The sequence below is a fragment of the Scyliorhinus torazame genome, chromosome 4 (genome assembly GCF_047496885.1).
Source record: "Scyliorhinus torazame isolate Kashiwa2021f chromosome 4, sScyTor2.1, whole genome shotgun sequence".
NCBI lineage: Eukaryota > Metazoa > Chordata > Chondrichthyes > Carcharhiniformes > Scyliorhinidae > Scyliorhinus > Scyliorhinus torazame.
The window spans coordinates 217183044-217198843 of NC_092710.1; the positions used below are offsets into that span (position 1 = coordinate 217183044).

Genomic DNA, 15800 nt, shown 5'->3' on the forward strand with positions numbered 1-15800 from the left:
GCTTGTAGTAGCCGAAGGACGAGACTTCATGGTATGCACCGTAAGTTGGATAAGAACAAGGTTTATTTACACTACGCACAATAACCACAAGTACAACTCCTCACCCCGAAGTGACACCCTTGGTTTATATACTGTGAAGTTCCTCCCAATCGGGGGAGAGGCTCCACCACCTCAATTACCGGGGGGAGTTCATATTCCATGGTGTAGGTGGGGAACCAGAAACAACAAAATGTTTGGCCCCTGAGGGGATGGTATCATGGCTTTCTCAAGCAATTTCTCATTATCCCACAACTTAGGAGAACTCTGCAGACTGAATATATTCTGATTAATATCAATATTAGTATTAAAGTTAAAGCACTGGATGACATTGTAAAAATATAAACCACTTACTTCATGATGTATATCACGAAATGTCAAATTTTCAGAATCTGCAGGTTTTTTGTGAAAACTCTAAAAACCTTTCATGTAAAATCATTTATTAGATTTATACAAATGTGTAATGTGCCATAGCATGAGTAAATTGATGGTGCTACCATTGTAACAACATCACAGTGTTTCGAAACAAACGTTTTAAGCTTCCAAATGCTGAAACAAACCAAGAAACTTGCATCTCAGCCTTGTGTCAACTTGACTCAGCAAGTAACTCTTTGAATTTTGAGTCAGGGATTATGGTTTCAACTCCATGACACATAACCAAAACCACCATTCCAGTCTCATACTGAGTGAGTGCTGCATTGTTGGAGGTGCCAGCTTTTAGATGTGGTGACTAGCTCAGGACCAACCTGCACATTCCAGATATTAGATTTCTTGAATGAAGTATTTAAAAACAAAATGGAGCTCAACTTGAATCATGGAAAATATTGGTTGCTCATGACTGTACAAAGTAAAGTCATCGTAGTCCCAGAGGCTGCTCTCCCCTTTGGACATTGAAATTGCCACTTACAAAATACTGCTTGAAGGAGAAGAGAGCAGGTTGTCACACAAGTGAATGTGACCTATCACCAATCAACCAAAACAGGTTACAGACTTCCGCAGTTATAGATCAATACCTTCAACCATGGTTTGCTGGAAACGAGTGGAGTGTGCAAATTCCTTATCATTAAGACGAGGTGGTTTAATCTGAAGGTCACCACACCTCAGGCAAAGGGCAAGGTTGAGAAGGCAGAGCATTCATGAATAGCTTTAGCCAGCACAGAAAGTGAACCTGCTCTGTTGGCCTCACTCTGCATCATCAGCCAGCCGAGTAGTCAACTAAGCTAGACCGGCCTCCTAATGTGAGTTGTTGCTATCAGTTAGAGTGTTTCCTGGAGTTGTGGCCGGAATCCTCAAGGTGTTTTATAAATGTATTCACACACCGTTGCACAAAAGCTAACATCCTTGACAGATATCTGTAACTGAATCCATCTTTTTCATTTTCCAGGACAAAGCACAGCTGGAATGATAAAGTCTCAAGGTAGGCCTAATGAATAAAATCATTACCCTTTTCCTATAGAAACAAGTGATTTGACTCACTTGCTTTGCAGGAAATTACTGTGAATTGTATTTTTGAAATGAGAAAGGAAATATCACTAATTTGAGGTAACCTGGTTTATCTTGGCAGTTGGAATTCTGACTAGTCCCAGAATCTACTGGCACAGAATTTACCAGAGCAGAGCATCTCATGATGTGTCTAGTTTCTTCGATTTTTTTCCTGCACATTTCAGCTCAAAACTATTTTGTTTTGTAAGCCTGAACGAATAACGATGCAGTAAGGGCAACCTTGGTGAACAATAGTGCAAACAGTGTACCTCCTTCACCAATTCATTTTAGCGATGTGAAAAGGCTGAATTGAATCAAATGAATTCAATTTCAAATTAAATACAAAGATAGAAATAGAGTGGATAAGGATTGGATTAAGTCAATTCAGGGCAAAAGAGTTGGTGACCCAGTGGAAATGTCACTGGGCTTGTAATTCAAAGGCCGAGAGTAATGTGTTGGGGAATTGGGTTCAAATCCCCCTGTAGGTTAAATTTAAAATTCAGTTAACAAAATTAAATCTTATTTGACAAGTAATCTCAACCACGTTCACCATGGAACTATTATAGATTGTCATAACAACCAATCCAATTCACTGACGTTCTTCCCTGGTCTGGTCTACATTTGACTCCAGGCCCCACAGCAAAGTGGGTTACTTTTAACTGTCGCTGAGGGATGGTTAAACAAATACTGGTCTTCCCACCAACATTCACATCCAGGGAAAGGATAAAGAAGAGAAATCCCACTTTGCATTTTGGGTTCATTGCTTCTAGAACGTATACAGTGGACCAATGGGCATGGAGGTGCCTTAGCTTGGCACAGAGGGCATGGGAGTGGGTGGAAGGGCAGAGCTTGATATAGGGGCACAAGGGGACAGAGGGTGTAGGTGGAAGGGCAGAGCTTTTGACACCGGGGGCACTAGAGGACAGAGCATGAGGGGCATAACTTTGCATAGGGGGCATGAAGGGAATGTTTTGAACTTAACTTTTAAAAGGTCCCCTCATGCAGGGTTCACACCTCCTCTAAGAAGACAAGAACCACAACTCATTAAAAACCTGGCCCAACTCATGAAAATTGCAGAGCAGTAGGATCCATCAATCTCCCCAATGGAGGCCTGGTCAGGAGTGAAAAAGTCCAGAAATGAGGCCGGGTATCCCAGAATTTGGACGTCCTGCCATTTTTAACGGGCCCCTGAATGGAACTGACGATAAAAGATCATAGAATTACCCTTTTTGATGAATGCCCACATACCATTTTCCCCCTGCAGCTTTCACCGTATATCTACTCTATACCACCAAATCTCAACTTCTCCTGTCATCAATAAAATACAGGAAATTGTCAAAAATACATGTATAGCATATATGCATAAATACAGTACGTACTTAACCCATGTCTTCAGTATGTCCACAAATATGCACAATCCTTTTTTTAAAAAATCATCAACCCCCTAGTTCAGAAATAGCAATGTAAATGGGACAATACCAGAATTATGGCATTAATTATCCGAACCCCAGAGGTGCCTCAGTCCTTTAGTGTTTTGGGTTGGGAACTTCCTTAGCACATCAACATTTGCAGACAAAGATACAGCAGCACAGTGGTTCGCATTGCTGCCTCGCAGCCCCAGGGACCTGGGTTCAATTCTGACCTTGGGTGACTGTGCGGAGTTTGTACTTTCTCCCCGTGTCTGCGTGGGTTTCCTCTGGGTGCTCCGGTTTCCTCCCACAGTCCAAATATGTGCAAGTTAGGTGGATTGCCCCTTAGTGTCCAAAGGTTAGGTTGGGTTACGGGGATAGGGTGGTGGCGTGGGCTTAAGTAGGGTAGTCTTTCTAAGGGCCAGTGCAGACTGAAAGGGCTGAATGGCCTCCATCTTCACTGTAAATTCTATGATCAGCCTCTCTTCCTTGCAGTTCTACTTCTGCCTAAATTTGGCTCTCATAATGTACAGGACTGGGTCCCTCTCTACTCTTACCATAATTGAAACAGTAATCATAGAGATTATTGCCATGGTATCTTGAAGACAGGTGTCCTCACAAGAATAGGAGTTCCTGCCTAGATTTTACCGTGTCCACAATCTCCATCTTACTAATGGTAGCCGGTGTGAGATTGAATCTTCCAACTTGGAATGGAGGAATGGAATTTGGTTCTTACAGACTGAAGACATATTCTGGTATCTGCTAAACACATGTTTATTGTATGACATCTAAGCAGGTTACAGAGTAGACATTTAGCTCCTAGGTATGGTTCCAAACTCTCTCTCGGCACGATCTAACCAAATAAGTCAGAGTCCATTCTGGGCGGAATTAACGGGTTTGTTCCTGGCGCTTCTAGTGCCGTGAATGACCCGATTATATAACGGCTCAGCTGCATTCCCTGGACTAAGGAGCTCCGATGAGCAGAGTTCCGTAGTGCATGAAGAAATCGGGACTCCATTTTTAAATGGTGAGTGATCTCTCAACCAGTCGCGTGACTACCCCACCCCCTCTCCCAATGCCCCAACTCACCTATTGGGGGATCCTTGAACCCTCCCACACTCCACCACATACCGGCAGGACACCCCTGGGCCTGATCCCTGGTGCAGGCAAAATCATAGAATCATAGCATTTACAGGGCAGAAGGAGGCCATTCGGCCCATCGAGTCTGCACCAGCCCTTGGAAAGAGCACCCCTCTTATGCCCACACATACATCCTTTCCCCGTAACCCAATAACCCACCTAACGTTTTTGGACACTAAGGGCACTCCATCTAACTGACATATCTTTGGACTGTGGGAGGAAACTGGAAAATGCCAACTTGATTCCTTGCTACTGCCAGGCTTGCAGTGCCAAAGTGCCCAGGAGGCATCAGCAGTGACAGGGTGCCAGATGCCAACCACCTAGGCACTTCCAGTCATCTGGGATACAGCCACAAATGCCGATACGCCTGATCCCCATTAGTGGGGACCAGTACTAATCGGCGTTCGGTGGGGTTTCCTCAGCGAGGCTGATAGATGCTGGGTGGTAGTTCGATCCAGCATTGGCATGGCTAAGTGGGTTTTTAAACCCACTTAACCATGCGAGAATGGGTCCCGCCTATTGTGGGTGGGACCTAGATCGTGACGTCTCTTGAGGTGTAACGGCTGTCGGGAATCCCGGGGGAAGCCTCTCGCGGGATCTACAGGCCGCATCTCGCCCCGATTCTGGAGTGACGTGGCTAGTAGATCACGCCTCCTCTCTCTCCCCTCTCTCTCGCGAAAGAATCTAACACATGACTGGCTGATATCAATGGTACATCATCATCTATGTTATATATTTGCATATCCCATCTGCCAATCCTTTATACACCTTTCCCAAATATTACATCCTGCTTTGCAACAACGCAGGAAATTATATTTTTAACTATTTACATTTCTTTAACACCAGTTTTACAACTATGAATTCTAGCCAATCCAACTTCTACTCTTCCCCTTCCCAAATCATAGTGCTGGTGGATTCAATCTTCCTCAGTATTTTCGGCCCTTGGTAAGACAGATTTTTAAAAATTCAATTATGGGATGTGGGTGTCGCTTGCCAGACCAGCATTTATAACCCATCCCTAGTCGCCCTTGAGATGGTGGTGGTGAGCTGCTTTCTCAAACCACTCGTTGAGGTGTACCCATTGTGCTGATGGGGAGGAAGATCCAGAATTTTTACCCAGCGACAGTGAAGGAATCGTGATGTGTTTCCAAGTCAGGATGGTGAGTGGCTTGGAGGGCGAACTTCCAGGTGGTGGTGATCCCAAGTATATGTTTCTCCTGACCTTCTAGATGGTAGTGGTCGTGAGTTTGGAAGGTGCTGTCGAAGGAACCTTGGAGAGTTGCTGCAGTGCATCTTGTAGATGGTACACATGGTTGACACTGTTCAGCAGTGGTGGAGGAATTGAATGTTTCTAGAAGCGGGAGCAATCAAGCGGGCTGCTTTTTCCTAGATTATGTTGAGCTTCTTGAGTGTTGGTTGGAGCTGCACTCATCCAGGCAAATGGACAGCATTCCATTACATGCCTGAATTGTGCCTTGTAGACAGTGGACAGGCATTGAGGAGTCAGGAGGTGAGTTTCTCACTTCAGGGGCGAAATTCTCCCCCAACGGCGCGATGTCCGCCGACTGGCGCCCAAAACGGCACCAATCAGACGGGCATCGCGCCGCCCCAAATGTGCGGAATGCTCCGCATCTTTGGGGGCCGAGCCCCAACATTGAGGGGCTAGGCCGGCGCCGGAGGGATTTCCGCCCCGCCAGCTGGCGGAAACGGCGTTTGTTGCCCCGCCAGCTGGCGCGGAAATGACATCCCCGGGTGGTGCATGCACGGGAGTGTCAGCGGCCGCTGACAGTTTCCCACGCATGCGCAGTGGAGGGAGTCTCTTCCGCCTCCGCCATGGTGGAGACCGTGGCGGAGGCGGAAGGGAAAGAGTGCCCCCACGGCACAGGCCCGCCCGCAGATCGGTGGGCCCCGATCGCGGGCCAGGCCACCGCAGGGGCACCCCCTGGGGCCAGATCGCCCCGCGCCCCCCCCCCAGGACCCCGGAGCCCGCCCACGCCGCCTTGTCCCGCCGGTAAATACCTACTTTAATTTACGCCGGCGGGACAGGCAATTTCTCGGCGGGACTTCGGCCCATCCGGGCCGGAGTATTGAGCGGGGGGGCCCGCCAACCGGCGCAGCCCGATTCCCGCCCCCGCCCATTCTCCGGTACCGGAGACTTCGGCAACCAGTGGGGGCGGGATTCAGGGCGGCCAACGGCCATTCTCCGACCCGCTGGGGGGTCGGAGAATGACGCCCCTGATTCCTAGCTTTTGACCTGTTCTGGTAGACACCGTATTTATATGGCTAGCCAGTTCAATTTCTGGTCAATTTCAACCCCATTGAATGTCAAGGGGTGATGGTTAGATCCTGTCTTTTTGGAGATGGTCATTACTTGGCACGTGTGTGTCACAAATGTTACTTCCCACTTGTCAGCCGATATTGCCCAAGTCTTGGGCAGCACGGCGGCGCAGTGGGTTAGCACTGCTGCCTCACGGCACCGAGGTCCCAGGTTCAATCCCGGCTCTGGGTCACTGTCCGTGTGGAGTTTGCACATTCTCCCCATGTTTGCGTGGGTTTCGCCCCCACAACCCAAAGATGTGCAGGTTAGGTGGATTGAACATGCTAAATTGCCCCTTAATTGGACAAAATGAATTGGGTACTCTAAATTTCTTAAAAAAAAAAAAAAAAAGATATTGCCCAAGTCTTCTTGCATTTGGACATGGACTGCTTCAGTATCTAAGGAGTAGCGAATGGTACCGAACCTTGTGCAGACATTTGCGAACATCCCTACCTCTGACCTTATGATGAAAGGATGGTCACTGATGAAACAGTTGAAGATGGCTCCTCCTAGGACACTACGCTGAAGCACTCCTACAGTGATGGCCTGGAGCAGCAATGACAATAAGAAACTTTATTTGTCACACATAGGCTTACATTAACACTGCAATAAAGTTACTGTGAAAATACCCGAGTCGCCACACTCCAGCGACTGTTCGGGTACATTGACGGAGAATTCAGAATGTCCAATTCACCTAACAAGTCTTTCGGGACTCGTGGGAGGAAACTGGAGCACCCAAAGGAAACCCATGCAGACACGGGGAGAACGTACAAACTCCGCACGGACAGTGACCCAAGACGGGAATCGAACCCGGGTCTCTGACGCTGAGAAGCAACAGTGCTAACCACTGTGCTAATGTGCCGCCCATTAGTTGATTGATCTCCAAACACCACAGCCAACTTCCATTGTGTCAAAGATTACTCCAGCCAGTGGAAGGTTTCCCCCTCGATTCCCGTTGACTCCTTGATGCCCTACTCTGTCAAATGCTGTCTTGATGTCAAGGGCAGTCACTCTCACCTCACCTCTGGATTTCAGCTCTTTTGTCCATGTTTGAACCAGCCCTGTAATGAGGTCAGGAGCTGAGTGTCCCTGGCGGAACCCAACTTGAGCATCTGTGAGCAGCTTATTCTGAATACACATGGCTTGATAGCACTGTCGATAGCTCCTTCCATCACTTTGCTGATGATCGAGATTAGACTGATAGGGCGGTAATTTGCCAGGTTAGATTTATCCTGTTTCTTGCGTTCTGGAAATACCTGCACAATTTTCCACATTGCTGGGTAGACGCTCGTCTTGTAGCTGTACTGAAACAGCTTGGCTAGGAGCGTGACAAGCCCTGGAGCTCAAGTCTTCGGTACTACTGCTGGAATATTGTCAGAGCCCATAGCCTTTACAGTATCCAGTGCCTTCAGCCATTTCTGGATATTATGTAGAGTGAATTAGCTGAAGACTGTCATTTGTGATGCTGGGGACCTGCGGAGGAGACTAAGATGGATTATCCACTCAGTAGTTCGGGTTAAATCTTTTTGCGAATGTTACAGCCTATCTATTGCACTGATGTGCTGGGCTCCTCCAGCATTGAGGATGGATGCCTCACGGCACCGAGGTCCCAGGTTCGATCCAGGCTCTGGGTCACTGTCCGTGTGGAGCTTACACATTCTCCCTGTGTTTGCGTGGGTTTTGCCCCCACAACCCAAAGATGTGCAGGAAAGGTGGATTGGCCACACTAAATTGCCCCTTAATTGAAAAAAAATGAATTGGGCACTCTAAATTTACTTTTTTTTTAAATGGGGAAAAAAAGCATTGAGGATGGGGATATTTGTGGAGTCTCCTCCTCCAATGAGTTGTTTAATTGTCAACCATCACTCACGGCTGGATGTGGCAGGACTGCAGAGCTTAGATCTGGTGCGTTTGTTGTGGATGAGACTTTGTCTCCACAAGGACTGTGCGGTGGTACTCCTACTGACACTGTCATGGACAGATGCATCTGCGCCAGGCAGGTTGGTGAAGATAAGGTCAAATATGTTTTTGCCTCTTGTTTCCTCGCCACCTGCCATAGCCCCAATCGAACAGCCATGTCCTTTAGGACCCTGTCAGCTTGGTCGGTGGTGGTACTACAAAGCCACTTTTGGTGATGGAGATTGAACTCCTCTACCCAGAATACATTCTGTTTCATTGCCAGTTCAGTGCTTCCTTCAAGTGATGTTCAACATGGAGGAGTACTGCTTCATCAGCTGAGGGGGAATGGTACATGGTAATCAGCAGGCGGTTTCCTTGGCCGTGTTTGACCTGGTACTATCAAACTTCCAGAGTCAATGTTCCAGGGCAATATAGAGGAGATCAGTGCTTTCACACTCTCTTTTTCTCAGTAGAAAGCACTCAACGTCTTTTGATATGGTCAGGTCCTATCAATCATAGCTAGATAAAATCATAGAATTTACAGTGCAGAAGGTTCCATTCGGCTCATCAAGTTTGCGCAAGCACTTCGAAAGAGCACCCTATTTAAATCCACACTTCCAACCTATCCCCGTAATCTAGGAATCCCACCTAAACCTTTTGGACACTAAGGGTAATTTGGCATGGCTAATCCACCTAACCTGCACATCTTTGGACTGTGGGCGGAAACCGGAGCACCCAGAGGAAACCCACGTAGACACGGGTGAGAACATGCAAACTCCGCACAGACAGTGACTGAAGCCAGGAATCGAACCTGGGATTCTGGTGCTGTGAAGCCATGGTGCTAACCACTATGCTACCGTGCTGCCCAAATACAAACATTGTGTCTAGCTTTAAAGCAGGGTACATGAAATGTATTCAAGCATGAAGAAGAATGAAAATAAACAATCCAGACACCTGACTGTCTGGAAGCTGTTACCCTATCATTTACAGCGTACTAAAAGCTATTTATCTTTGAAAGTGAAGAGAAGCCCCGCAGATCTATGGATCTGTTTTGGCTTTCTATGAAGCCTAGGTCACCTGTTACAGTTGCCACGTTCAACATTTCTGTCTCAATCAGCAGGTGTAAGGGACAGATAAGTGAAAAAGCAGTGATTGCTTCACTGTTTCTGCCTGGACTGCTCTTTAGCTTCCAAGCAGGGGTGATTGATGGGGGAATCGCTGATGTGGGGATCTCTGTTGGGTACTCTGTTCGGGGTTCCTGACTGGGGTTTCTGATGTAACGTTAATGGGGGCTGGATTGGGTCACCCTCATCTGTATGTGCTGTGGGGGTGGGAGGGGAGGATGCAGGGGGAGCGGCATTGACCCATAATTCCTGTGGTAGTGGGAGGGAGGGAGGATGACCTTGTCAGCAGAGGGGTAGGGGCAGTATTTGCATTGTGTGGGGGAGGGGGGCCACCACCAGACCTCGGCATCAGCACCACCAGCTCAAAATGGCAAGCTCCCTGCCATACATAGGCAGCATGGTAGCACAGTGGTTAGCACAGTTGCTTCACAGTTCCAGGGTCCCAGGTTCGATTCCGGCTTGGGTCATTGACTGTGCGGCGTTGCACGATCTCCCCGTGTGCGTGGGTTTCCCTCTCTACTGTGCAATGTAGTGCTGAAAACAGCAAACCACCATGATTCCGGACATCCTGGCCGGCGAGCACTGAACACAGCCAGACCTATCTCGACATCTGAAACCACCTTCAACATCGTCAAAGGTTTACGCAGTTACATAAATGGTGGTCAAATTTACAGGCAGCACGGTAGCATTGTGGATAGCACAATTGCTTCACAGCTCCAGGGTCCCAGGTTCGATTCCCGGCTTGGGTCACTGTCTGTGTGGAGTCTGCACATTCTCCCCGTGTCTGCGTGGGTTTCCTCCGGGTGCTCCGGTTTCCTCCCACAGTCCAAAGATGTGCAGGTCAGGTGGATTGGCCATGATAAATTGCCCTTAGTCTCCAAAAAGGTTAGGTGGGGTTACTGGGTTACGGATATAGGGTGGAGGCGTGGGCTTAATTGGGGTGCTCCTTCTGCACTGTAAATTTTATAAAAATACATAATTTCCAGTGCAGACCCAGAGTGATTCTACTCCGACAGGAGAACTTCATCTCCTGAACAGAGAGTCCAGACCCATGTCTTTTAAAAGCTGTACGCAAACAGTTGTAATGCTAAAGATCTTTCCAAACTGCAGTAAGCCAATATCAGACATAGCTCAATAATAACCTCCAAGGCAATACCAATTATCTGAAACATTACTATTTTAATAAAAAACAAGAGGAACATTTTAATCTAACCCACCCAGCAAGAAATTGATGGAATCAGATCTGCCTCTGGTAATATACAGTGCATACATTTGTGGCACATAAGTAAAAGTAGATGTAAAACTTGGAGTTGTTCTTATCCTGTCAACTTATTAAATACAGTCTCCTCAGTGATGGTTATTGCACCGCTCCTCTACATTAATTGCAGCTTTTGGAAAAAAATTTAGTACCTTCTGCCGTGAAGACAGAGGCAAAATATTGGTTCAGTGCCTTGGCCATCTCTGTGTTCCCCATTATTGCCTCACCAGTATCATCCTCTAAAGGACCAACATTTACTTTAGCTATTCCCTTCCATTTTATACGCTTATAGAAGCTTTTGGCATCAGTGTTTATGTTGTCTGCTAGTTTCCTTTCATAGTTCATCTTAGCTCGTTTGATTTTATTTTTAGTATCCTTTTACTGAACCTTAAAGCTATACCAATCCTCCAGCTTACCACTAGCTTTTGCAGTATGGTAGCTTTCAATTGTTATTTTGTTTATGGGTATCATTTCACTATTCAATTTCACAACTTATTATGGTTGAGCTTCAGTTCATCTTCACTCGGAGTTTGGCATCATCAGATCATAACCTCCTAGGCTACATTGTATGTATGGACAGTTTAGAGCAGGTTGCCAGCAATCGCAAAACTGAGGGTGGGATTTTGGGACTTTATCTTTTATATCTAGATGAGTGGATTTGTCTTTTTTCTGAATGTTTATGTTATGGTTTTTAATTCGCTCACTTTAATTTTGCACCACTGTGTTAAACTTGCACCAGTAAGTAGTGTAAACCCTGGGATTGTTGTAGTGATCTGTACATCTGTACATACATCTGCACATACACCAGGGACTGAAGCACAGATGTGACAGCCACAGCATCACGAGAGGGAGCATCAGAGACGGGTATAAAGGGTCGAGCCCAAGGCAGGATCCGCCTCTTTTAGAAGCACAGAGCTAGTGAGCAGCAGCACACAGGGATAGCTCAGCATAGGCAGTTTACCTTAGCTTCACTGGTCATACCTCTTGACTGTTTTACATCTAGTTGAGCTCTGGAAGCAGAACGAACCCTTTGAATAAAGTGTTTGTGTTAACTGTAAGTCTACAGTCGTTATTCAGAATTAGAGAATAACATATAGTACCAGGTGTGGTTTCAGCAAGCCAGCTAGACACCAGCAAGAGAAGAGAACTTAAACCAGACATTCGACCAAGGAAGGCCTCACAGTATTCGGACCCTTCAGATACCAATCGGTACGATGGACCCAATCCAACCTCCACGCCTGCTCAAGACCACTGGTAATATGCATTCCAATTGGAAACTTTTTATACAACAGTTCAAAATATATCTAGAAGCTAAGGATCTAACCTCAGCGTCTGATGCCAGGAAGATAGCCTTGCTCTTATCCCTGGTAGGTCCACAGGCATTAGAAATATATAATTCCTTTAGCTACCTGGAAGGGGAGGACAAGGGCAAGCTGGAAATAATCATCAAAAAATTTGAAACCCACTGTCAATCTGAAGTCAATGAGATATTTGAAAGATTCAAGTTCACCAGGCGTTTACAAAAACCGGGAGAATCTTTCAGCAGTTTTGTAACTGATTTAAAATTACTAGCTCAATCCTGCAACTTTGAAAACCTCCGTGACTCCCTCATCAGCGACCAGATAGTCAATGGTATAGCTGATGAGGGACTTAGAAAATCGCTGCAATATGGACCATGAAGACGCCACACGACAAGAATGCGGTGCTACGATTTCTTGGCTTCGTCAATTTCCTCGGCAGGTTCATCCCAAACCTGTCCGCACGGACGGTAGCTTTACGCAATCTCCGATGAAAGACATCTGCGTTTGAGTGGACACAACGTCACCAAAATGAATGGGTGGATCTCAAACAGCAACTAACGAGGGCACCGACCCTTGCTTTCTTCAACGCAACCAGACCCACCAAGATCTCCACTGACGCCAGCCAGGGCGGGATTGGCGCCGTTCTCCCCCAACTGGCCGACCAGTCTGACTGGGTCCCGGTGGCATACTCGTCCAGGGCCATAACCGCAACTGAGTGCAGATATGCACAAATCGAAAAAGGATGTCTCGGACTCCTCACTGGGATTCTGAAGTTCCATGACTATGTGTACGGCCTGCCCACGTTCATAGTGGAAACCGACCACAGACCGTTGGTCCATATCACAGACAAGGATCTAAATGACATGACACCTCGTCTGCAGCGCATCATGATGAAGCTGTGAAGGTATGTCTTCACCCTAATATACACTCCGGGAAGAGATCTTGCCATTGCCAATACACTGTCCCGATCAATTGGCACTGACAATGCACCATCACCCCTATCAGAGAAATCGAGGCCCAAACACGGTTATGCATGGAGAATTTGCCTGCTTCGGATGAGAAGCTTTGCCTAATCCGACAGGAGACGCAGAAATACACAACCTTACGGAGGGTGCTGCACCTACTCCAGCACGGTTGGACGAGGGGACAATGTCCACAATTTCGGAATGTCAAGTCAGAACTGATTGAAGTTGACGGCCTGCTGCTACGCAATGCGCAGATTGTGATTCCGGCCACGCTCCGCGCCGAGACGCTACGTAAGATTCATGAAGGCCACCTAGAAATTGAGAAATGCAAAAGGCGAGCACTACAGGCTGTGTACTGGCCCGGCATGAATCAAGACATGACGGACATGGTCATGACATGTGGCACCTGTCAAAGACATCAATCCGCACAGTGTAAAGAACCACTGCAGCAACATGAACTCACAATGGCACCGTGGACAAAAGTGGGCATTGACCTATTTCATGCCACAGGGCGTGATTACATCTTGATCATGGACTATTACTCAAACTATCCGGAGGTACTGAAACTCCGTGATCTCACGTCTTCATCTGTCATCAAGGCGTGCCAGGAGACATTCGCGTGACATGGAATCCCGCGTGTGGTGATGTCAGATAATGGTCACTGCTTCGCGAGCTGGGAATGGAAAGAGTTCTCAGACCACTACAGCTTTCGGCATGTAACATCCAGTCTGCGCTACCCACAGTCAAATGGGAAAGTGGAAAAGGGTGTCCACATTGTTAAACAATTTATTAGCAAGGCAACAGATTCACGTTCGGACATCAACCTAGCGCTGTTGCCCTTCCGAGCAACCCCATTGAGCTCAGGACTGTCGCCAGCGCAGATGCTCTTTGACAGGGACATACGGACAACCCTCTCGGCAATTCAATTCCGAGACCCCGATAACGCTCTGGTACTCGCCAAAATGCGGGTACTATGGTCCAAGCAAAAACAATACTACAATCAACATGTGATCCCACTCAACCAACTGAACATCAGGATCAAGGACCCAGAAGGCGGATGGTCTGAGCCAGCCACGGTGATCAGGCAGGAGGCACCGTGGTCCTACATTGTCAAGTCGTCGGCGGGAGTACTCTTTTGCCGTATCCGCCGGGATCTGTTAATGCTTCGGCCTACAACGCCGGTGTTTCCCACACTGGACTTGACCAAGTCCATTAGTCCACAGGACGTTCCTCACCACACAACGCCAGACAGTACTCTTGATGACATCAAACCGTCATCCCCACCACCACCGTTATGACGCTCCAGCAGAAGCCGTTAGGCACTTGACCGGCTAGATTTGTAATGACACTTCAACACACCCACAAGACAAATATGAACTTTTCTCACGATGGACTCATAACACAGTTAATTGTTTCTGTATTACTTTATCATTTTCGCAGTGTGCAGCTTTGCTTATTCTCACCGCTTATTATGTACAGTTTTCTTGAGGTCAGTCTCGGAAACATATCAAGTCAAAAGTGGCGGGGAGGGGGATGTAGTGATCTGTACATCTGCACATACACCAGGGACTGCAGCACAGATGTGACAGCCACAGCATCACTAGAGGGAGCATCAGAGACGGGTATAAAGGGTCGAGCCCAAGGCAGGATCCGCCTCTTTCAGAAGCACAGAGCTAATGAGCAGCAGCACACAGGGATAGCTCAGCATAGGCAGTTTACCTTAGTTTCACTGGTCATACCTCTTGACTGTTTTACATCTAGTTGAGGTCTGGAAGCAGAACGAACCCTTTGAATAAAGTGTTTGTGTTAACTGTAAGTCTACAGTCGTTATTCAGAATTAGAGAATAACATAATTGTCAGCTCTAAATACCTGCTCAACTCTTCGCATTCAAATTTCACATTCTCAAACTGCGACAACTGTGTTCCTGATTACCAAAATGTTTATGCAATTAATTCCAACAGACTCCTTCTCCCCATGGCTGCATGAGTTTCCTCCGGGTGCTCTGGTTTCATCCCAGAGTGCAAAGGTTTGCGGTGGGATTCTCCATCCCGCCGTACCCGTTTTTAGGTGTGGCACGCCCAAGCCGGCAGTGGGATTCTCTGTCCCAGCAGCCGGCCTATGGGGTTTCCCATTATGGGCACCCCCACGCCATTGGAAAATCCGCAGGCGTGAGTGCACTCCCGGCGAAACGGAGGATCCCGCCGACGGAGAATCCAGCTTGTGAAGTTTAGGTGGATCGGCCATACTAAATTGCCCCTTAGTGTCCAAAGGTTAAGTGTGGTTACGGGGATTAGGGTGGGGGAATGGGCCTACTTAGGGTGCTCGTCCAGAGGGTCAGTGCAGTCTCGACGGGCCGAATGACCTCCTTCTGCGCTGTAGGGATTCTATGATTCTATGGCCACAGTGTAACATTTATAAATTTTAGAAAATGAATATTAAAGTCAGTCGAATATTTTGTTCTTGTAGTCACAATCCATTAGAGATTTGATTATTTTTTTAAAATTGCATCTAAAACTAATTCCAAAGTTTTCAAATGGTATTGAATAGCTATGCCATGGTATATATGTTATTTTGACTTTTAATGGCTGTGTTGTTTCGTTTTTGTGTTCGCAATTTAATTATACCTAAATGTCATACTCAGTCACCATTATCTGCATTCAAACACTAAATTTAACCATCTCACTAATTGGCTAGTCAGTGTATTGATCGAGGGCACATAGAGGGCACTGTACAATCTTGCACAAAGTGAATTTGCAAATGAATTATGACATCAGATCCATGAATCAATTAATGCCTTTATTGATTAAAGGGAGTTACATTCAAGCTTTCGTGTTCAATTCAAACAGGAGTCCCATGGTACTTCTGCCG

At 46.9% G+C, this 15800-nt stretch overlaps 1 protein-coding gene across 50 annotated transcripts in view; it reads left to right on the forward strand.

Annotated features, from left to right (window-relative positions):
* LOC140410753 (uncharacterized) overlaps positions 1–15800 on the forward strand; it is a 526658-nt gene that overhangs the window by 508766 nt on the left and 2092 nt on the right. For all 50 annotated transcript variants that reach the window (XM_072499281.1, XM_072499289.1, XM_072499285.1 and 47 more), the window contains one exon: positions 1421–1453. In XM_072499281.1, coding sequence (XP_072355382.1) covers positions 1421–1453 — 33 coding nt within the window. The remainder of the gene's footprint in view (positions 1–1420; positions 1454–15800) is intronic.